At 37.8% G+C, this 24,186-nt stretch overlaps 2 protein-coding genes across 2 annotated transcripts in view; one reads left to right on the top strand and one right to left on the bottom strand.

Moving 5' to 3' along the window:
• The window catches only part of LOC114149175 (piezo-type mechanosensitive ion channel component 2), a 40,365-nt gene extending 35,129 nt beyond the window's left edge, over positions 1 to 5,236 (bottom strand). The window contains exons 1-4 of the mRNA XM_028024823.1: positions 4,933 to 5,236; positions 3,930 to 4,025; positions 540 to 641; positions 309 to 354 (exon numbers count right to left, since the gene is read on the bottom strand). Of these exons, the coding sequence (XP_027880624.1) occupies positions 309 to 354; positions 540 to 641; positions 3,930 to 4,025; positions 4,933 to 4,996 (308 nt within the window). The 5' untranslated portion in view covers positions 4,997 to 5,236. The remainder of the gene's footprint in view (positions 1 to 308; positions 355 to 539; positions 642 to 3,929; positions 4,026 to 4,932) is intronic.
• A 3,099-nt stretch (positions 5,237 to 8,335) lies between these two features.
• gnas (GNAS complex locus) overlaps positions 8,336 to 24,186 on the top strand; it is a 30,601-nt gene continuing 14,750 nt past the window's right edge. Inside the window, exons 1-5 of the mRNA XM_028015964.1 lie at positions 8,336 to 9,286; positions 9,389 to 10,121; positions 16,229 to 16,301; positions 22,726 to 22,780; positions 22,902 to 23,021. Coding sequence (XP_027871765.1) covers positions 9,983 to 10,121; positions 16,229 to 16,301; positions 22,726 to 22,780; positions 22,902 to 23,021 — 387 coding nt within the window. The 5' untranslated portion in view covers positions 8,336 to 9,286; positions 9,389 to 9,982. The remainder of the gene's footprint in view (positions 9,287 to 9,388; positions 10,122 to 16,228; positions 16,302 to 22,725; positions 22,781 to 22,901; positions 23,022 to 24,186) is intronic.

Below are 24,186 nucleotides of genomic sequence, written 5' to 3'. Positions count from 1 at the left end.
CGGGGGAAGACATGCAGTGAAGGTCGTCGGGACCTTCGCGACGTCCACGTTGAGGTTGAGGACTAAGGCCTCCAAACGTGGGGCGTGCTAACCCCCTGCGCCACCACAGCACGCCCCTGAATCTGAGGCTTTTTTGTGGGAAACATTTAGTTTGTCATTTTGTTGTCAGATTTGCTGCTCTACTTAATATTCATATTCTGCTACTTCACCTTTAATGTAACACAGAAAAACATGAAGTTCACAAGAGTAAACGATATAAAATAAAAGACACAACCGCTTTGAAATTACAAGTGTCAAGTATTTCATACCTCACAATTCCTAAGTGGTAAAGGACATCTTCCCAGATCCCAGCAACTGTTAAAAACAAAGGAATGGTGGAAAGAGCAGAACATAGGAAAACTGTTTCATCTAAAGGTCAGTAATAACAGCATGGGATCCATGTGTTTGCCTATTTTTGTTGTTCTTGTGTTTTAGTTTCATCTCCAGCATATGTGGCGTTTTAAAAATGTGCTAAGACAAGTAACGAGTTGTTTTTTTACCATGTGGAGGGAAGTAGCTGAAAGGGATCTGCATGAAGCACTGCAGGGTCAGGAAGGTTACACTGACGTAGATTATTAACCGAATAAACTGGCCCGTTTTACCTAAAGAGAGCAAAAGAAGAAGAACACATGTTTTGTTTTATTTTATCTCAGTGCTTTGCAAAGTATTAAATATTTTCTACTTATGCTATTCTGTGTTTAGTTCAGTCCATCTTCACATCAACTTTGACCGCCTTCGGTGTAACACACAAGCATCTCCACAACATGATGCTGCCACCGCCATGCTTCAATGTCTGGATGGTGTATTCAAGGTGATGTGCTGTGTTCTGCCACATGCTGCAGAGTATTTGAATGCAGATTAAAAACAAACGATCAAAGTTGGTGTCATAACCATAGCAGCGTACAACAACTGACGGTAACATGATTGTGCTATAAAATGGCACTACGTGCCTGGAAAATACATAAAACCGGCCCTTTAAATTACACACAGGTAAATGATTATTACTAATTAAGGGACTTAAGAATCCCACTCTTTTTAGATTTGTTTAGACTTACATCCCTCTAAAATACATTAAAGCTTTTAGTTGTGACCAAATGTGAAAAAGTTTGAGGGGTGTGAACATTTTTGTGATTACTGTATGTTTCATTATGGAACTGAGTGCCTTTTTTTTTAACTAACTAAAGCATTTCTCAGAAAGTGTCTACGATCATACTCAGTTATTTGTGGTAAGTCGATTTTTGCTTTAAGCTATCAAACCCAAATATAACATTTTAAAATAGACCTTTATAGTTGAACCATTCCTCACTGTGTATACATTCCAGATGACTTTGTGAAACAACCTCATTTAAGACCACATTACATGTCAAAAAACAAGTAGCGGTGCAATAGATTTTGGTTGAAAATCCAGATAAATGAAACCCTTCCTTATCGATTTTCTGGAGTTTCACTCTTGCGATCAGAACGTTAGAGAAGACAAATAGCTGACGCAGCTCAACTGCAGCTGAGCCAGCAGATGTGTTGTTGATGTTCACCATTTTTACTAAAAGCATTGTTTCACTTAAACCTCTCTGCTTACACAGATACACACGCACGCTCCGTGAATTATAGGTGGGCCCGCAAATAAAACACATTGCGCACACACGGGATGAACACACATTTCATCACTTAGTCCAGGATCAAATTATGGAGAGCAAAATATATGGGATCTGTGGAGCTGAAAGGCAATCAGTTTTTTTTGTTTGTTTTTTTCGGTGACGGTGGAGATAGAAGATCGCTGACATCACATCTTTTAATTCTTTGCTGTAATTACGAGGCTATACATAATTGATTCGGTCACTCCTACCACTTCCTCCTCACCCCTTTACAAAGTACTTTGAAGGAGGGGCAACGGTGCTTTAATACATCTGTTTGCAACGATCGATATGAGGAACACGCATGACCTACTCACTCATGTCTGACCTATTAAATCTGCTTCATAAGACAAGTCCATGTATAAGGTTTATTGTAACACAGTTATGAGGGAGCAAGTGTTAAAGTTCAAACCAGTAACTGTGCTGGATTGTTGTATTTTTGCATACGCTCACTGTGCATTGAGGATTTTATGCTGCAGAGTGTTTTTCTTTTAATCTAAGTGTTGGGTTTCTCCTGTTAGGAAAAAAGTTTTTAAAAACAAATTGATCAAATATTGGGCCAAAAACTGTGACCCAGTCTGCCAGGTCATTTTTCACAGAGCGATTTTTATTTTAGCTCCACAACAATCTAATCTCTGAAACTTTATCACAAAATGAAATGAGACGTTAGATGGTAAACTGTATGTATGGCATATAAAGCTACCATCAGTGGGTTGTGTTAATAACTTTAGCTGATGCTCTCAAAAGAGTTTGTTTTCCTCAAATAATCTTAGCTGGTAAGTTGGCAGCACAAGCCTAATAAACTATTTAAATGCACACCATTTAGTTGACGTTACCAGATTAAAAGCACTCAAACTGAATCTGTTCTCACCAGTAGGATAATAGATGCCGACAGATACTAACAGCTTACAATCTCATTGTTATTTTTGGTGCTGTACGTCCATGTTGTCTAACCCAGTTGAGCCTGAAGGCCGTATCTGTTCAGCCGCTCCAACTCTTCTGAAAGTGTTAGATATCAATCGTGCAGCAGCTGCAAAGATGGTCTATTCCTGGACTTTCCAGATGTCAGAGTTGTTTGAAGATTGCCTGAGTTCTCCCAAATCAGTGTGTGATGGCAGACTGAGTCAGCACACGTCCAGTCAGATTATCAGACGTTCAATAGCCTCACTGTACAACAAGTAAGGGAAACGCGGGATAATAACCTCACAGATCCTACCTTCAAAGAAATTCTGACTCACCTTTAGAAATCAGACATCAATTATTTAACTCATCTTTTGGGCTGAAAACTTAGCACATTTGTCCAAACCTTTAACTCAACCCTGTGGGATTAGAAGAAACGATGACTGACGGATGGACGGAAATTTAAGGTTTGTCTGTGATTAACAGACAAACAATGAAAAAAGAAAAAAAATCACATAACACAATAATTTGTTCTCGTTAGACGGTGGGAGAGGAATTCACATATTGCTTAGCACAAATTTCAGATGTTTCAGAAAAAAAAAGTCACACTTCTTATTTGTACTATTTTTCATTGACTGCATCATGACTAACCTATAGCGTTATAAAGGAAACGTGTCCATAAAACTACAAATTTTTAATCATTAGCCTGTAAAAGCTTACACAAAGCATAAAGATGGATATTTAACGAGGGAGATTTAGCACTACAGACCTCATAAAACGAAGGCTATTAAAACAGAGCGCTTTAAAATAACTTACCTTAAATGGACACAAAACACAAAAGCTTCAAATAATAACTTTGTACATAGAAGCATTACGTACAAAATGACATGTTTACACAATTACATAATTTTGTACATGTTTTCATTTTATGAGTTTCTGGACACACCCATGTTGAAAGCCGCCAGCCGTGTTAAACCAAATGACTAAAAAACAACATTTTAAATGATGTGAAGGCGGTAAGAGCGTCTCATCTGAAGCTTTCAGAGAATAAATGATGGAGAAAATGATCCAAACTATTCAAAAATCTGTGCACAGTCCTGAAGCTGGACAGAGTCTACTTTGAATCAGCGTTAAAGCATGCCATTGAATATGTCAGATGAAACATAGGACCTGCTTGGAATCCCATATTTTAATCCAAATGCTGCATTTGAAGCCATTCTTAATTAAAATGACCATGGGTGTTTGTGGAAGAACTAGACTTGTTTTGGTGAAATTCCTAATTCAGACATGAATAATTGAAACTGGGGAAAAGAGGCACCACATCTCAAATACAACCTGAGTCAGAGGAGCCTCTCTCACCTTTTAGGGAGACCGGGCTCGGGTTCGGCAGCAGTGGTATGGTGAGCAGAAACACAAAGTACACCACAGAGAGGCCATTATAGCGAAACGAAGAAGCTGAGGAGAAAAGGAAACAGAACCAACGAGTTGGATAGAAATGATCCAGCTAGGCCTATCGGAGCAGCTTTTTAAAAGGAGTGGAAACTCCTTTTAGAATAAAAAAAGAAAACACCTGAAATTATCCCTCTTCTGGAGTATTCTACATTCATTATTTTATGTGTTTAAAAGACTAATTTGTTTGCATAGCACATTTAAAAACACCTAAAATTGACCAAAGGGCTCTGGAATTTAGTCAAGAAATAACAAGCAGAAATGTGAAAGAAATGCATGTCCAAAGAATGAGTAAATCACAAAAACAGACTAAACCAAACATTTTAGCGTCTCCATATGCTCATTCTTCAGCTAAAAGTAAGAGTAATAAGTCAGGATGCTGTGTGTGATCCTGAGTCATTTCTGGCTGGAGGAATACTGATACTCTTCAAAAAGAGCCAATGGCAGAGGATGAAGTAAAACAATTACAAACCTACCATTTCTGAACTGGTTAAAATATTTACTTTTCAAAAACCATAATAAAAGCTAAGTTATTTCCAATGAAACAATAAGTAAAATAAAAGTAATCTAAAGCACCTCACAATATAAAAGAAGCCCAAAAAAGTTTGATGTTCATAGAAGGAGAGCTGAAGATGAAGCTACGCACTAAAATCACTCAGATTGTAGTATAAAGTTATTGCTTTTCCAGAGCCATCAGTTTATGGCCGTTAGACTTTTCCATTGCAAACTTTCGCTCTTTCTTTTTGTGTTTTCTCAATGCCTCATATCTGAATTCTTTATCAGTTCACCTCGGAGAGATCTTTATTTGATCAAGTTTACACCATTAACTAGCGTCTCAGGTTGGAAGTTAAAACCTTAAACAGCCAAAAATGCAGTAATTTAAGCAAAACAACAACAAAAAATAAACACTCACCAGTCAGCAGAAGCAGAGGTAGTAATAAGTTATAAAGTATCCCAACCACAAGCTCCCCTGCCATGCTGCTTCCTGAGATTCCTGTAGATTCCTTCAGACACAAAACGCTCGGCAAATAAGTGCTTCAGGAAGGTGGACGGAAAAATCCAACCGTCTCACTCATTTTGAAGAAGAAAATGAACCTCCGTCAAAGCGTCCTCTGAAACCGCTTTTAAAAGTGCGACGCTCTCAGACAGTAACAGGGATGGTAAAACGGGAGCCCAGAAATAGGCAGGACTCAGAGAAGAAAACCTTGACTTTATGATGCTGGCACTGATGGTGACTCCCTTTTGCTCTTTGCCCGTATCTCTGTCACACCCTCCACTCCCTCCCTCACCTCTCTCATATTATGTGCTGCATCGCTTAAACTCATATTGCAGATATTCTCACACAGGAGGATAGCCTCCGTTTTCATAAGACAGAAAAGGTCTGCTTCCACGGTTAAATAAAAGCACCTAAAACAGCGTACTTATTGAACATCCATCGTAGGCACCTTTTATAGAAATGTTGTTTGTACACAAAGCGGGCGTTCCTGCTTTCATTTCCGTTGAAAACGATGTTTCTGGCCAGACAGACATTGACAAACAGCTGTATTTGTTTTCTTATGGACCCTCGCGCTGCCTCATCATATTTGCTCTATAGGTTGAAGGGAAGTGTATCTAATATTCATGGCTGTGAGGCCATTAAAGCACTAGTGTGACTACCAAGGAATAATCACTGTATGCAGGCTGAGACAATCAATAACATAAATTTTATGTCAAGTATAAAATACATATCACAAGATCATGTCGCCTTAAAATATGTATGTTTTTGTCTAGTAAATGTAGCACATTTTCTAGTTGATTTGTTTTTTTAGCAAACTGATTGGTGCCAAACATTTAACTGAAGCATTTTTACCATACTTTTTTGTTTTGTTTTGTTTTTTTGTTAGTTTAACAATGTAAAGAGACTTTTAGTGAGTAATCTATGACTTTCCCTGGGAAAACAATCAATATACTATTCATTGTTTTATATTTATGTCTTTAAACTGCATCTTAGGGCAATTTTACTTTTAGAAGTTATTTTCTAAAAAAAAAAAAAAAAAATCTATCAGATGTCTCCATTGAACTTAAAATGAAGAATTAAACTTGCTTAGAAGATTTTGAGGTGTCCTTGGAAAACACTGGAAATTATCTGTGACCCTCCATCTTGGAGTAAGTAAAATGCTGCCCTCTAGTGTTCAATAGGCCTCACAGCATGAGCACTATTGATCTTTGCGGTTTTTATTCAGAATACGTTTCATTTACAGACAAATACATCTTATTAAAAATTAAAATAAAGTGAGATAGCGTAACTGAAATGATCAAAAGAATTGTAAAGGTGTGACTTCATTCATCCCCATGTTTAAATGAAAAAAAAAACAGTGTCTGATTATATCTATTGTCTAATAACTGCAGATGCTTAAAAACGAACATGGTAATAGGGTGTATAATCCCTATTATCTTGTTCAAACAAAGTTTGAATAGGAATGTTATCAATTGCTTTTTAAATCCAGAGTTCAGACTCTGAAGGCAGTAAAGAAACAGAGGAAGCTTGTTTGCCAGTCGAGGTGCATCAGGTCTGCACAGAGAAATTCCTTTTACTTTTTTTTTTATTTTTTATTTATATCTGGTTATTGGGAGAAAAGAAGAGATTTTAATTTGAAGACTTAGGAGCTCGAGTTGGAGTCTGTGGCCTCAACTATTTGAAGCTTGACCATCGTGACAGTTTGAGCCAGGATTTTCATGTGAGCTCTTTGTTCTTATCAAGAGCCTTGCAGCAAAGTTTGCGCTCAACTGAAGGAAACCAAGAGCTATTTTTATTTATACATGTGAAATTGGATTAAGATAGTCTAGACGAGAGAAAATTAAGCATGAATATCCATCTCAGGTTCCTGTTTTCCCACCTGCCTTCTTATAGAAATATTTTTGAATTGCTAAACAATTTCAGATAAGTTGTTTTGAGCGACCTTTCAATATGTATTAGTTGGTCAAAAACAGCTACATTCCTTAAGTGTGGCTTGATGGCAGAGTTCAAATGTCCAATCTGTTGCCTGATGATGGGAATCATGCTCTCTGGAGCAATGATTGGACAACTTAGTCTGTCTGAAAGTTCATCAGAAAGGGGTTACAGAATTAAAGGGGCAGTGCATTTAAATGTTATCTGAATAAAAGTTATAGGAGTCACTGTGAAACTTATTAATCATGACCTGTCCAAATTGGTGTATCAATGGCACAAAAAAAAAAAACATAACAAAGGCCTAACACAAGGCTAAACTCCACTTAAGTGAAATAAATAAATAATAAAAAGAGGACACAACTTTTTTTTAATTAATAAAAACAACAGTAACAACAAGCTATGTAAGCACAGACATGAAGTTTATTTCCCTTTTCTGAAGTTATTTATGCAGCTCAGTGGAGACAGATTTAAAGTGACAGACTTTAGTTCTTACGTCTGTGATTTTTCTATATAATCTTCCCAATCAGCAGTGATTTGATGTAGTTGTGGTTGTGGTTGTCTGGCGTGGTGGTTGAGGTTGCACAGTTTGTTTATTGTGCTTTTACGATGCCAATCGCCCGGCATTTGCATTTATTCCCATTCAAATAGCAGTGTATGCTTAAAGCAAAGTGGGGTGTGGCGGTTTGAGGAAGGAGGAAGTGACATTTCAGTCAAACCGTCTGCATGGCCAGACAAACGGGTAAGGTTTGGGTCTTTTTTGTGAGTCTGCCCGGTGATCCCCCTCTTGCAAAGGGAGTTGTTCAACTTCTGTGCCTCAGATCTATTTACATGAATTAAAATCGTTTGTTTAGACTTTGTTAATATCTGGGAAGTAACACACATTGTCCCAATTCAAAAAGAAAAACAGAACAATAATTTTTTGCTGAAGTGTGAGTACCAGCTGCAGCTGCAACACCACTGAAAGAGTGGTCAGTCTCTTCTAATGCCTTATGTGATGTCATCAAAGGCATGTGCTCCTGGGAGCCTGTTTTGGGAAAACTAGTTGTTTTTTTAAAAAGTGTCGATTACATAAGGAATGACAGTAAAAGATCCAGAAAAAGTGGCCACAACATGTTCTGTAGGTGGCAAACTACATGATAAGGGATTTCTTTTTTTAAATCAATTTTACAGAAAAGTCGCATTAGTAGCCTTAACACATCATTATTCCCAGTTTATTCCTGTAAGATCGCAGCATTTAATTACCCGCTGTTTGGATGTAAATCCGCTTCAGGCCGCTGACCCTTGGTCAGCAGGGATCCCACCCTGTTGCTGTCCTTTTTTTTTCTTCGAAGAGGGCGCCGTTTTCTGCGCACGGTCGTGCCACTGACGCAGCTCCGCGCCCCGGCCATGTGACGACGCGCAGCGGCCTCTCCTCTCCGCCTCTTGTCGGTCCTTCCTTCCCAGGGTTCAATGAGCGCCGTGTGGCCCCACCCCGCGTCTCTTCAGCGCCGTCTGCCTCTTCAGTGTAGCCTACTATTCTCGGAGGAAGAGAAAGGGAGAAAATAATAATAACAACCCCCGAAGACTCGCTTCTTGGGACCGCGTTTCACCTTCCCCGTCCAGCGCGCACCCCCCCCCCCCGGAGAGGAGCGGCCTTTCACGGTGGGAATGTGCTGCTACAAGAGCCCCGCGTCCTATTTTTTCTGAATGTAAATGCACATGTAAGAGTGTCAAGCCTGTGGCGTGTTTACCCTCCTCGGATTCAAAGGGGGGTTGGGGGAGGACGATCTGTAAATATCTGTTTGTGTGACAGTCTGTAGGTGTGTAAACATTTAGAGGCCGTGTAAAAACTGAAGCCTGACAGCGGGGGTTGATTTTTTTTTTTTTTTTTTTCACCTGCAAGAAACGTGGATGCATTTCGAAGGATTCTCGGATCTTGGTCACGTTTTTCCTCTTTCTTGTCTTTAACCCACCCTTTTTCTGAAATCGGGGTTTTCTCATTGGGGGATTCATCTGGGATCTCAAAAAATAAACAGTATATCGGTGCGCAGTTTTAGAGACTCGGCGGTGATGTGAAGGACTGATAACACATTTCTGCAACAAAAGAGAGGGAGGGAGAGAGAAAGAGAGAGAGAGAAGGCCCTTTGGAGGAGAAAATACAGCAAGGAACAGCCATCATAAATAAGGAGGACAAATTTGGGGGTCTCGTTTCGGAGTGAGAGGTGGCGACGGAAAGACAACCGCAGCGAGTTGGGAGCTCGATTTGATAAGGAGCCGGATGACGACGGAAGGAAGAAGAATATCATACATGTAGCTCGTTTGGGTCTACATATTATTTCCCTTCCTGCTGCTCTACTAGGTGGGTACCCGACCAAAGACAGCCATCGGGGAGCGAGAAAAATCCACACACAAAAAAAAGAACAGTGTGAGTGTACACCTTTGGACATGTTTCTTGTCAAAGGCGACGCGGAGACGAGCAGCGCCTCAGCCCGGCCGAGCCTTTCGGACGCGCCGAGTTCAGCTCCTTGTCACGGGCAGCAGTGAGACGCAAGACCCCGGCTTTCGGAGATGCAAATTAGGCTCTTTTCGCTGCCTCCTTTCGAGGTGAAATCTCGCTCTTTGGCGTCGTAACGGAGGCTGTGGATTATAATTACCCACCAATTTGTCGAGGGGGGGAGTTAATAAGAAGAAAAACAAACGCTAAAGTGAATGTAAGGAGGGGTGGGGGAGGAAAAAGGAGGATTGAAAGCTAACTGAGAAGGCGGCCTCCGTGTCGTCAGCAGCAGTATCCTGCCCTTTTTCTGACAGCAAAATACGCTTTATGCAGACATTACCTATCCAAGAATTAAACCACGGACAGTTTTCAGAACTATAGCTGCGTAAATGTGTGTTACATTGTTGCCAAATCCGAGGGTCAAGCGAGGGACCTAGACAATTTTTGCTTATTTATTTTCGTTTCTACATACTCCCCCCTCCCTCCACTTCTACTTCTTCCACTCCTCTTCCTCCTCCTCCCTGGACCCCCATTTTTTTCTTTTTTTTGTCTTGCGGGAAGATGGGTTGTTTGGGCAACAGTAAGACCGAAGACCAGAGAAATGAGGAGAAGGCACAAAGAGAAGCAAACAAAAAGATTGAGAAGCAGCTCCAAAAGGACAAACAAATCTACAGAGCAACACACAGACTACTACTTTTAGGTGAGTTTGGCTGACACCTTTTGGTTTTTTTTACCTCCTATCCCTGTTTATTAGCTCTATGGATATTTGATTTATTCTTTATTATTTAATCCATTGCCTTTTCAAATCAGAACCAACTTTATTGGCAAAGATTTTGTGCACAAACAAGAAATTTGACTTTGGTTTCACATACTTCAGCCTTCAGCTGTAAACTTTTAACTTTTTAAGCCTTTTTGCCACAATATTACTTTGCTGTACCTGTCAGAAAAATTAGTGTGTGTGTGTGTGTGGGGGGGGGGGGGGGGCATATTTGTACCCCTACATATTTTATATCCCACTGCACTAAAAAGTTGGATCCATACATAGATCCACCAGTTTTTCCATCAAGTCCTCTTATCCACCATTTTTTATCCATCATGTCGTCATCTGTCCTCCCATGTAATTCATTCATTCATCATCTATCTACTTTTCTGTCATCCATTCTTCTCTGTCCTTTTGTCTATCCATCCATCCATCTATCTGCCCATCATTTATCCATCAAAAGAAACAAGATATTGGGAAAATATTACATTTCGAAATCAATAATACTTCACTGATATCACTTACAATTAACCTCACCCCCAACATCTAATTTTTCCTCTGCCAGGGTCTTCTGGTCTTTGTAATTAGAATCTGTTTCAGTTCTGAATGTCCATCCAATTTGCCAAATATGTATTTGGAAAGTTGAGTTTTGATTCATGGCACTTGAAGTGTTGTAGCTTACCATTTATTGCGTCCAAGTAGTCCTTTGCATCCCCAAGCTTGGTATTGATATTCCATCCATACCTCTTTTTTTCCACGATGCCTGTAGTTTCAAGTTCCACCTTTAGAGTCTGATCCCTGTAAAAACAGCCGCTGTAAATTTTTAGTGAACATTTTTATGTATACTTTAAGAATAGACTGAAAGGAGCTATGAACTCCAGCCGAGTCTGGAAAGGTTCGTAAACGTTCTGGAACCCTGCAAGTGTTTTCACGCCTGAAATGGTTTTATGCAAGTCTGGACTTTGCAAAACTACTGCGATGTATGAACCAGTTAGCTGATAAATATAAAATGCTCCCACGTTTTACAACTCCACACTGAAACATTATCAGACGGAAGCTCTATATTTAGTCAGATTTCTATAAACACGTGCAACCTATAATTTCAATAAAGATAAAGTGTTATCCATGCAACATCATCATGAAATGGTTTTTGGCCACAGGATATCCAGTTTATCACTTTAGTACAGATAAGACCTACTTTACAGTCAGTTCAGTCCAATTTTACCCCTGCTGAAACATGAATCTGTTGCACATCATTTATATGGCAGCTGAATGCAGTTCATATGTTTCTTGCATTTAGCTTCACATGTAGCAAACTGTAACATTTTGCAACATTTTTTGATACAGAGAATGTTTATTGCTTTTATGCCAAGTTGGTGCTTTCACAAAGAGCAAACTTGAAATATGAATAAGCATGTCCAGAATATGGTTTGGGGACATATTCTCTGGGTGGGGGGGTTTCTATGTTCTCTAGCAAAAAAGACGGTTATGAATGGAAAAAGTTAAAAATGTTCTCGTTTATGATGCATACCGAGCATAAACACTTTATTTTGTTTTCTGTGTTTTGCGCGGTGAATTGACAAACTGCCTCAAATTACCTCACATTAGTGATTATTCTGTGAAATACATTCTGTGTTCTCAAACGCGCTCACACATCTTTAATGTGACGTGTTTAAGAATTATTGCAAGTTATTTGGGAATAACTTACTACAAGCGTTATATTTAGTAAAAATATTAAAACATTTAAATTCCACAATATTTGACTGAATGCACTGTTGGTATTATCCCCTTCATCGATATTATATAACATTTAATTGCTGTTTTGTGTTACAAAGAACTTACTCTTGCAAAAAACAAGGTTTTAATGCAAAGACAACAAATCTGCTATGCGTTTGTCTACTTTAAGATTAATAAATTAATGATCTCTCGCTATTCCTACAAACCTGATTTCAAATATAGTTCCCTCTGAATTTCCATATATTTTCTTGGTAATCAAGTCTTCTTTTCACTTTACAAAAATCATACTTTATACCTTTAAGTGTGCTAAATTATGAAACAATTCGAGTTTAACCCAATCATAAACCTTAATTTCTACAACATCTTTTGATTTAATCCCAGAACAATAATGTTTTTCACCTGCAAAGAAAATAACTTGTGGTTTACTAGATACTTCACACTTCTCAATAATATCGACTTGAAAAGGTTTAGGTGCCAACACTAAACCTTGCAGGTCTCCATATTGAATTGTGTTTGTTAACCCAGACACCCAGCTTTATTTGTCAACCATTTTTAGTGCCTATAATCCAATCAGCCAATCATTTAGTTTTACACACCTTTTTGAAAATTGTTCTAAAAACTTATTGAAAATCCAGATTGAAACTGCCTAATTTCTTTCTTTTTTTTTTTAACCATGTAAAGGTCCTTAAAAATTGTTAAAAGGAATGGCACGGGTCTATAATTGTCAAAATGATGCTTATCTCAATTTTTAAAGAACAGAAGAAACCCTAATCCTTTCTGGAAAAAGCAAGAAAGGGATTTGTCGATTTGAAGCATTTAATCATCATGAGAATGACTAAAATGTGTAGCTGAATTCATGCAACTATTAATTTCTGAGATAGCATTTCATCTTAAATGGGGAAAAAGTGCAAGGGGGTGAAAGGTGTCATATTTCTTTTGTTTAAAATAACAGAAAAAAAAACTCCATCTGTTCTGATGCTTCACTTTTGGGAGAAATGCATTTATTAAGTCTATTGTTGACTCACATTCTGTTAATCAGTATGTTAAACATACCCGATTATGTTTAACAATTAAGGGTCTACTATTTTTGGAACAATTATGCTGTATAGTTTTTGTAATGTCTATATCGTTGTTAGTGCTAGCAGTACATTCTAAATGCATTTAGTTGCATTACAGCAGATTTGTTTCAAGTGTGCAGTTGCTGACATATTTTTGCTCTTTAACAAGCATAGAATAGTATTGTATATTGACAGCTGATCATTTTTAATTGAGGTAATGGTTAACTTAATTTCACTTTACATGAATATACCCAGAAGTGTGAAGTGCCAAGTAATGGGGAGAGAGGAGGAGTTTGGGGGAAATGAGATCCAGCCTTTGATTTATTGATCTCTTTCTCATTTTGCGGTTGTTCTTCAGGCCTCATAGTTTTCACAGTTGAGACGCTGCTTCCTCCCTGCATGGCCTTCTGGGATATTGTTTTAGGAACCATTGTCAACAGTGTGACTGCCATTGCATAAGGCCAAAAAGGCAGCACTGTGATGGACGTTTTAGCCCGTTGCTCTCAGACTGAAGGCCTGCCAGCATGAAAACATGCTGCAATTGTGTTTTATTGTATTTTTAAGTAGCTTCTGATCCTAATTAAAGCAATTTTGTGTACTTTTTAGAGTTGATGTGTGCACTTTTTGTTACAGAATATTTAGATTTATTGGTTTAGAGTGGAAAAAATGATTATTTTAGCACTTAGGCCAAACATACCACCATAAAAGCTACCTCAGAAAGTCTAGAATCAGGTGTGGTGATTTTCCTAGTCAGAATACATATGTGGGGAAAAATAGACTTAGATTTTTTTTTTTTTTTTTTGGTTTTTGAAAATAGAAATATGTGAATTTTTGAAAAATAAATGTTTATTTGTTTCCATGTAGATGATGCCCTTTAAATATGACTTCCAACATGATTACTAATGTTTTTACATAGCTCAGTTGCTTTTTTAGCTGATTTCCAGAGCCCAAAAATAAGACTTCAGAAACCAAAAAGGACCATTTCCCTTTCAGATCGGAACTTAAACTGGATCCATGCTGTTCCAGCCAGAACATGTCTAGATCCTAAAAAAAGTATAGACATTAGTGATTTTTAAAATCAGCTAATGAAATAAAGAAAATTAAAACTGTGTATAGAAGAATCTGTATTTATTTGGATAATTTATGCCTTGATTTTGACATATAGAGACTCTAAATTGGAGCAAATAAGTAGGAAAATTGCTCCTTTTTCTTTCTAATCAGAAGACAAAAGGCTTTTTTTCATGATTTGAGGAATGTACAATACATCTGAATTATAAGTATATGTTTTCTCATCAAATATCCAGAATGTGGTTGGAAAGATTATTGAAATGTGAGTGTAGAATGCAAAGTATAGAATTTTAAAATGAGAAATGCCCAATGGATATAATTTGGCAGGTTATTGTTTTGTTTTTTCCCAGGAAGTTTTTACCCGTTGGGTAAAGATTGAGTTTGAAAGTTACACTACCACAACCTAAATAGGTCAGTATGTAGTATTCAATTGTTATATGTTCATGTATGTGTGAGTTTTTACTTATTTTATAAAATTGATCATGTTGTGTAGATTGATCTAAAAATCATAGTGTTTGATTAGTTTGTTTCCAGTGAGAAGGGATCACGTTTGACGAGCTGATATTTTTCTAATGGAGGAAGTTGTGGCGACGTTAGAACAGTGGGACAAGACCCAAAACAATGTTGTGTGCCATTAAAGTTGGTTCTCTTTTTTTCTTTTTATTGTAACTTCTTACACATCCATGGCGTTATTAGCTTACCTTTTGTGCATATATAAATTTATACATGGATATGGCTTTACTGTGGTCTATAAAAACAGAGAATATAAGGGTCTCTCTACAGTTACATGTAGTGCAGCCAACAGTCTGTGGTGGGGTTTTTTCCCCTTCTGTTTAGGTAGTTTGGTTTTTAATTTGCCCATTTGTGAAGTAGTCAGTATCCAGGGATTGGCTGGAGCTGATTAAACCATTAGCAGGATTTTAATCCCTGTTTTTAAAGAGCATGTTTCATCTCAACATTTGAGATTTGGATTATTGCGACCCGGCCCTCTGCACTCAAAATACACCATTCTTTTGTGCTGAATTATTTTAGCCTTGATTTATGAGTGTATGCATCCCAGGAGTTTCAAGTTGAACCATCCCTCCTCCCTCCACCCGTCTGGAGTGGTCAGGTGGTGAGAGGCGAGGTGCGCCTCAAACACATTGCCACCCCGTCAGAAATCCTTTATTGTTAACCTGATATTTATTAGTGTTTTACTTACAGTTAGTAATTTTAGTGAGCTAAAAACACGTAGCTAATCCTAGCTGTTGTAGCCTGGTCTGAAGCAGTCTACCTCAGCAGAATAAACCTCTGTGATAACTTCTGTGATTCTGGTTTTGTTAAACAAAATCAAGGACGGTTTAGGCCTGAACACTCTGAAAATCTGGAGTTAATCCATCATCAATGACATTTACAAAAAGCAGTACGCAGGAAAAACATTGGTCAGCCCAAGAAGAGCTGCAACCTGGTTCTTCTGTACAGTATGCAGCTCATTCCTCACCTAGCTGTGCTTTCTGCAGGGCCGACATTACAGAGCAGGAGATGCGAGTTTCGTTCTGACAGCAGACACAGTGAGTAGGGACCTGCCGATGCACAGTCAACGTCCCAGCAGGACCACGTAGCGTTAATTTTAGTTTGTGGTCAAACAGACACAGAACACTCAAGCCAATACTCACTCCAGCAAGACTTTAACTTGTCTGTAAGACTCGTGTATTGACAGGAATACTTTGTTATATTATCAGTAATTTAACTGTTCACTGTGGCCATTCACCACTTTTACCCCACTTTAAATATACTTTTAGCAGATCAGTGGTTCAGGATTTTGGGTTTCCCAGTCTCTAGCCTGGCCAGTTGCCTTCCTACGCAATTTTACTGGATTCTCATCAACCTTCAGTGGTCCGCTCTTGGGTTTGGTCTGTTTTTTTTCATTTTTGCATACCATTTTGTGACTCCTGGTTATTTTTCTTGAAAAGTCCAAAGTCACGATTCAGTCTGAACACAGAAATATTTGAATATGTGGACTTAAGGCAGGACTAATCCTGCCTTACACAAAACCAAAAAATTATAGTTGACGGTGCATTTTCCTTTAATAAAATGAAAAGCTTAAACAATTCAAACATCTGTGCTGATCTTTAGAAAGGGGCTTTTTAGATGTACAGGGTTTTTTGGTTTTTTTTTTAAACAAAATACCATTTTTTTCCTCAGGAGCTGGCGAGTCAGGAAAGAGCACCATCGTGAAACAGATGAGGATCCTACATGTCAACGGCTTCAATGCAGAGTGAGTACGATTCACAAACGAGCCATACCTGCTGTTCACTAAAGCTCACGGTGCATCGAGATGTCTGGGCTGAATATTCTCTCTTTTTGTTCAGAATTACAAAACAACCTAAACATAAATACATAAATAAATTAGTTTTTTATATGTATAAAAACTATCAACTTTTTTTTGTATTTTCGAGTAACACACCTCAGTTTTTAAGTGGCCTCCTAAGTCAACAAAACTCGTGTAACAGATATGTAACATGCCAGAAAGTAGAGCTGATTATGCACAGTTATACGTTATATAAACAGCTATTTTAAGTAATTGTAAGCTCTTCTAATTTCTGTCTGATGTGCATTCCAGGTGAGCTACAGGTGGGCAGCTCCTCTCAATGAGCTGCATTTTCACTACCAGCGAGGAATTTCTTTGGTTGAGGCGCTACTTTATCCTCACACTTAAATGTTTCAAATTATAACACAGACTTTAATAACATACAGATAGCTTGGGTAAATACAAAAAGCTGTTATTTGTAAGTGATAATTTTATTTGTTATGAAAATAGCTTTCCAAACCAGCGTGGTCCTTTGTGGGGAAAAAAATAAATTGTCAAACCGCCCATCAAATTCACTTTGTGGTGCACTGTTGACTCATGCAGGAGATCATAAAAAAAAACAAAAAAACAACAACAACAGCTGAAGCACTGCAGGTCTCACTCGCTTCAGATAAGGCCAGTGTTCATGATTCAATAATAAGAAGGAGTCGGGGCGAAATTAGCTTCCTTTGATGATCGCTAAGACTTTAGAGAAAATGTTCTGTGGAGTGACACGAAAGAAGTGGAAAATGACGCTGTGAATTTTGTTTAGCAGAAACTCCTCAAGGACAACGCCCAGGCACCGGTCCATAATCCTAGCCACCTCTAACTGGCTAAAAAGAATCACAATTGGTCCAATCAAAGTCCAGAGTTGGCTTCAATTGTGATGCAGTAGTATTACCTTAAACGTCCTGAATTATATAATATTTTGCAGTAGTGTTACATTTTTTAATGGAAATTTTATGCCAGTTTTTGATGCCGATGGTGACACAAACGGTAGGACAGTTCATGTAGGAGTAAGTCGGCTTGGACAGGTTGTTCTCCCCCCCAAAAAATAAAAGAAAATATCCAAATTTAAACATTACATTTTGTATTCACTCCATTTTCAAATATTTATATGTATGTTTTTTTTAAATTCTTCTCTGTCTTGTCGGATGACCAAAAAGCAAAATCAGAAAAAATCTCTAAGAGGGCAAATACATTTTCACTTCATATGTGACAATATAAACTGCTGATATAGTTTAGAGTCAATAAAAATATGCACATCTTGGAACCGGTTTTCATTTGGAAAGTGTACAAGCTCCTGAAAAGAAGAACTAAAACCTGACAGGAAGTTGAAGTAAGTGAGGCCTCTACAATAAAAACAAAACAGGGAATGCAAAGAGAGAACAAGAAAACACTAAAATTATATGCTTTGGTAAACTCTGAGGTACCTTGTTCTATAGTACAGAAAATATTGACTTGTTTGTCTTCACTCAAATTAACTTGATGGGGGTCCCATTGTTTATCCATAGGCTTTCATATGTTATTAGTCCACCCATTGCATCTTCTATTGGGAAGGCTTTTTTTGTGCTTTTGGGAAATTTTGGGCCATTTTTCCAAGAGGACATTTGGGAGGCCAGACACTGATGTTGGATGACCCTGGCTAATTGTATCGCCAGTTTTTAGAGCTGATGCTGTGACAGCTCTGGTTGGATTGGTTCATGTTTAGTTGCCATGACTGCTGATTAACTTGTGTTTTACCACATGGGTTGTAACCCAGCTCTGAGAAACCTTGTGGGAAGTCTGACGCGCTGATTGTACAATGTGATCTTTCCTTTTTTGTAAAGTTCTGGACACAAACTGATAGTCACTTTTTTTTCTTCTTTTTTTTTTCCACATCTCTCCAGAAAGCTGATCTCTTCCTGTCTTTGTTTGTTTCTAGACCACATTCTTGAGTCTTGCTTATTTTAGTGAGCCAAAAAGGAATTTGTGTGTGAGTTATTGTGTGTCATTGACTAAGCGTGGTTTGGTCTGGTGGTGGTCATGTATTGGACGGGACAGAAGCATCTTTGCAAGGTTTGACTAGAAAATCAGCACCTTAGGCAGACTAGAGCATATGACCCAGTGTGTGACTCCACAACACTGAACAGTGTTTGTGTGCGCATAACACTGTTTTTATACAAAGCGTACATGTCTGTCCACATCCTGCGTAGGGATGGATGTGTCTGTCCGGCAAACTTGACTACACCATAAATTGGACAGCACACAATAGCTAACTTTCCCCACATTCAATAAACTGGAGTACCATCATCTAAGTTTGTTGACGCATGAGTGTGTCTGACTGTGTGGGTGAGATGTCTGACATTAAATAACTTTTGTCAGTGAAGATCTGTTGAGACCAAAACAGCAGACCGGTTGCTAGTGGGGGTTCACATGTCAGGCATAGTAATGGGTTTTAATTTCCACAGATCTTCCAGCACGATGTAAATATGCTGATTTAGGACCTCAAATGTTGAGTGGTGCTAGCGATGAAAGATTTGAGGTGAATGGAAGAAGTGTTGTGGTAAAGTCAGAGTAATTAGCTTGTCACTGGAAGATTGCTGCTATCTGCTGTTGGTCAGATTTGGGATAATGAATGAAACACCCACTTAGATCTCCATGTTCCTTTTAACTGTGATGACTGCACTGTTTTTGGCCAAGGCATTCACCACTGGAGCTTTCAAGTGGTCAAAACAAAGGAATAAAACTGTGTGAAACTTTTTGGGCTAAAAAAAAACCCCTCTTTTGAGTCCAAAAGCTGACTATGAACAATACATTTCATGCCCCAAAAGATTAAAATAAAAGTTGAAAGAAGATGTACTGCTCAAAGTTCAGCCTTTGAGGGGTTTTTTCACATTGTTGAATTGGGGGTTTCTATTTCAGTCGAACTTCACACTCGCAGTACTGTGCAAGTTTACTCTTAGCAAGGGTTAGTTTTAAATTCTATTCTCATAAGTTAGAACCAAACTAATTCACAAGTCACTACTCAAAATGTCTTAAATCATGGTCTAGATTCTTTTATTATTATTATTTTGTATGAAATAAAGGTTAAGTCATAGAATCATTCTCCAAAAACATTTTGATACCTGTTAACATAAATCAGATTTTTTTTTTTTTTTTAATGTTTTGTTCTTTTCACACAAAGAAGCATACGGAAGAGGATTAGGGCCACCGAAAAAATAAAAAAAATAATTTTGAGATTAAAGTCAGAATTCTGAGATTAAAATCAGAATTCTGAGTTTAAAGTCAGAATTCTGACTTTCTGACTTTAATCTCAGAATTCTGACTTTAATCAAAGAATTCTGAGACTTTAATCTCAGAATTCTGACTTTATTCAAAGAATTCTGAGACTTTAATCTCAGAATTCTGACTTTAATCTCAGAATTCTGAGACTTTAATCTCAGAATTCTGAGACTTTAATCTCAGAATTCTGACTTTAATCTCAGAATTCTGAGACTTTAATCTCAGAATTCTGACTTTATTCAAAGAATTCTGAGACTTTAATCTCAGAATTCTGACTTTATTCAAAGAATTCTGAGACTTTAATCTCAGAATTCTTTTTCTTTTTTTTTCGGTGGCCCTAATCCTCTTCCATAGAAGCATAATTTAATTCATGTGAATTGTTAATAACTTGACCACATTGAGATTTTGTCTGCCTCGGTCACATGAAACAAAACGAGTCTGAAATGTCATCTGAGACAATTAGAAAAATCTAAATGTGTAAAATACCGAAAAGTAAGATGTGGAAATGCAGGTTCACTCCTGCAGACTTCAGCGCAGTAAACATAATAATGGGACCCTGGCACAATATATACGCAAATACTAAAAGTTTTAACAAGGGGAGCCTTTAACTGCACCTGCACAAAAACACAACAGTCACCACGCACTTACCTTTGAGGGAAAATAAAAATTTTCTACAGTTTTTAAACTTTCTCTTAAGTTTCTCAGACTGTAGAGATAATTGCTAAATACAGCTCTGTTAATTTATGGCAGATGAAGCTTCAAGTAACTTCTGGGTTCAAAAATATTCTGGCAAAAATTCTCCTACTCCCAAAGTGCTTTGAAACACTTGAAATAGTCGGGAACAACTTTATTAGTGGACTGATACATTCAACTTGTGGCCTTTATGACCCTGGTGAAGGGCACAGAGCGAAACTCTAATCAAGTTATCTTCTAGACTTTCAAGTGTTGCTGGGGTTCTTCAAGAAAGCCAACAGTACTCCTGAACACACTGATTTCAAAGTGATTATGCATAAGTTTGTATACAGGAAGTATTTGTAATGCGGTATTTCTTTATAAATTGGTGTTTGTCCGGTTTACTTTCTTGGTTGTGCTGTTTACTGCTCTACTACTGTATATATTTAATTTTCTTTCATTTCCTTTAGATTCGTAAAATTTTACTTGACTGTTGAGTTTTCGAGTTTGGCTACAAAGGTCTGTGATTGGGTCAAATCTTAGCTGTTAAATGTTTTTGAATGAAACGTCGACAGAAGTTGTCAACGTTTCACAATCAAATTAAAATCTTTAAAGTAGTATCCTTAACTGAAATTGTGATACTTTGATGTGATACAAAAACTAAATTGTGTTCCACATAGTAGCTGACATAAACTCATAATGCTGAAATATAAGAAGAATATGGGGAGTTTGCTGCTGCAGCTGATCAGATGAATCCCAACACAAAACAAACCAAACCTAAAACATCTTAAAAAAACAACAAAAAGAACAAGAAGCAGAGACACAGAGGCTAAGAGCCTCACACTCAACACTGCACAGTGAGCACACACACAACACACACAATCATGTGATTTATAATGACTATCAGGTTGAAAATGTAAACAGGGCCTTCTAAATCTCCCTTCTAACCCGATAAACCGTCCTGCGTCCCTTCCTTCACTGTTTCCCCATATCGGCGCACAGTGACCTCACAGGTGGCTTGTCTTAGAAAATGGAAATCATCTTTATTTTTTGTCCCTCATTGAACTGATGCCAGAGGAGCCTTGAACAAAATATTGAATGTCTGGTATGTGTGAGTGACCAATGCTTTCAAAAAGTAGAGTAGCAGTCATTACAGGGTCAGTCTAGGCTTTTCCATTTGGATTTCTTTTGGCGGGTTTTTTAGTTGATTTATCGCGCATCGCCAATAAAGAACGAGCAAACTGGGCCTGATATATAATCCCTTCTTTTAGATTAAATGCAGAGTAATTGTTCTGGTGATATACATTCATCAGACATTTTAGTTTGACTGGTCTTTGCTCTCTTTTTTTTTTAAATTGTCCTTTTTATGTTCACGTTGACTCTGCACATAAATCTGGCATTAACAGTAAAAGTAACGCATACGTTTAAAGAAAGAAATGGGCAGCGTTCGCCCCTTTTCACTGACGTGGAGCCATCATAAACACAATGCCCTGTTGTCTTGGCAGGCTCAAGGTGAAAGATGGACAAACTGGCTCATTGGTTGCCTTTATTAGAAACATTTCTATCACAGAGAGTCCCAAATGTCTTGTACACACAGCTATCATTCACATTGCACAGACATAATTCCTGCACCGCGCGTGGCGATGAAGGTCTGTTTACCCCTCCAGATCAAAAACAAACTCTTTTGCGATGCGATGAAGTGAGCCCTGTCAACTCCCTTTGCTGCACTTTTCATACATGTTGCTGAAATTCACCAGATTAAAGTACAAGAGAAAAGACTTGAGTTAGTTTTCCTGTCGCACCGTATCAGTGTTTTACCTCAATAATTTTGCGTGTGGAATTTTTCTGTTGAAGACATAAAATGTTTAAAATATTGACATATCAAGTGAATTGCTTGCGAGACAAAAAAAATGTATGCTCTCGGAGAAGGTGCTACGTACGTTTTTCATGTTGTAACTAAGTAAAAAATGTTTTGTATTTGCATAAAAGTTCTAAAACAAATAGCAGCACTGGTACAACAAGCTGATGTTAGCTAGTTAGTTGAGTTGTCTGCTCAGGTTGTCAGCCTGTAATGAGGTAATTCACCTTTTTTTTTTTTTATCTTTGATTTAATGTAAAACTTTCAGATTTCCTAACTTCTAACATTACTTTTGAATGCCATTTTTATAGTATGGACCAATTGGGAGTCTTAGTTTTAAAATTGAATGAATTGCTTTATTTCATATTGTCATCTTTCTAAAAAAAAAATAATGGCATGCAGGTTTTTTTTTGTTTTGTTTTTTTGCCAAAAAAAAAAATAAAAATCACTTTTAGCCAAACCAATGACTTTCATTATTTTAGGAAAGTGATTATATGAAACTTCTAATGGTTTTTGTCTCACAATTTCTAACACAAATGTCTGTTTTGTTTGTTTCAGAGAAAAGAAGCAGAAAATTCAGGACATCAAGAACAATATTAAGGAGGCTATTGAGGTAAGTGACTCGTTGAACAACTTTTCTGTCTGTCTTCTCTTCAGCATTTAAAAGTCTTGTTATAATCTGATGTTTTGTTTTCTTTTTGTTTTTTCATTCTGGATTTGTGTGCTTGTGACAGACCATAGTAACAGCCATGAGCACACTGACGCCACCAGTGCAGCTGGCCTGTCCAGAGAACCAGTACAGGATCGAATATGTTCTCAACCTCGTCAACCAGAAAGACTTTGACTTTCCATCGGTGAGTTGCACAATAACATTTGCACCCACTACCGGGATATACTCCTGATACAAATATCTTCTATTTATCTCCCTCTTGTGTCGGCTGTGTTGATATTGAAACATGTTTTACATGGTAGCAGGGCTGTTGCTTATATGGTGCATTCACTCGTCGGGGGAAATATTGGATTATTGAGCTTCTATCACATAGTGCTGTCCTCCTTCTTCACACCTGGATCAAATGAATGTCTCCTTACTGCTGATTTGGAAATTCAGTCTATGTTTTGGAATTAACTGGTCTGGGTCAACCCTAGGATAAACAATTTTAATTATTCATTGCATTTTTGTTAACGGCTCTTATTGTTAGCTTTTTAGTACTGTGGTGTTGTGATGTAAAAAAATATATATATATAAAAATTCTGCAGCTTTAGTCGTCGTGCAGCTGATCAATTCACCTACAATTTTATCGAATATTTCATCTCCGGAGATTAGTAGTAAACTTCTTTTTGTAGAAGCCACAGGTATCAGCTGTGTTTGTGTTTTAGTCCCAGTTCCCCAGCTGACAGTCCCACAGCCCAGGTGTTGAGTCAGTCACTGTCCCCTGAGGTCAACCCCATGGGTAGTTTCTGTGTGGGCTCAGTATTCCCAGTGGGATTTTAACTAATTATTCAGCCTAAAGGCCTAACTTGAGCCGCCTTTGGGGCCAAACCTAATTCAATATACAGTCTCACCTCTCAGTGAAATAGGAGTGTTTGTGTTACAACCACTGGAGAGATGTGTCTGCAAACCTTTTTGTTGTCAAACCTGAAGTTTTATAGTGTCAGAGCGCTGCAGCATGTGGGTTACTTGGAATTTGTTTGCAGCCTGTCAGCAGACGAGCCTTGTTGTTTTCATCCCCATCTTGTTTATTGTTGTTTAGTTGTTTTTTTTTACAGTATTAATACTTTCAAGGGCTCATAAGATATTTAAATTTAATATAAGAGTCCGTTGTGAAATTGGTGCAAAGAGGATTGTAGAGTTTCCATTAACCTTTTGGGTACATGCATGTTCTGATCTTGACTGTGTGAACAAAAGACACCCTAGTGTTTTTATGTATTCATTCTGTTCTGTAATTTAACCACAGACCTTGAGTGAATGTACAACTTTGTTTTATTTTGGTTAAAAAGAAAACATTGTGTACAATATCA

The sequence above is a fragment of the Xiphophorus couchianus genome, chromosome 1 (genome assembly GCF_001444195.1).
Source record: "Xiphophorus couchianus chromosome 1, X_couchianus-1.0, whole genome shotgun sequence".
Lineage (NCBI taxonomy): Eukaryota > Metazoa > Chordata > Actinopteri > Cyprinodontiformes > Poeciliidae > Xiphophorus > Xiphophorus couchianus.
This window is presented reverse-complemented; position numbering and strand designations above follow the sequence as displayed.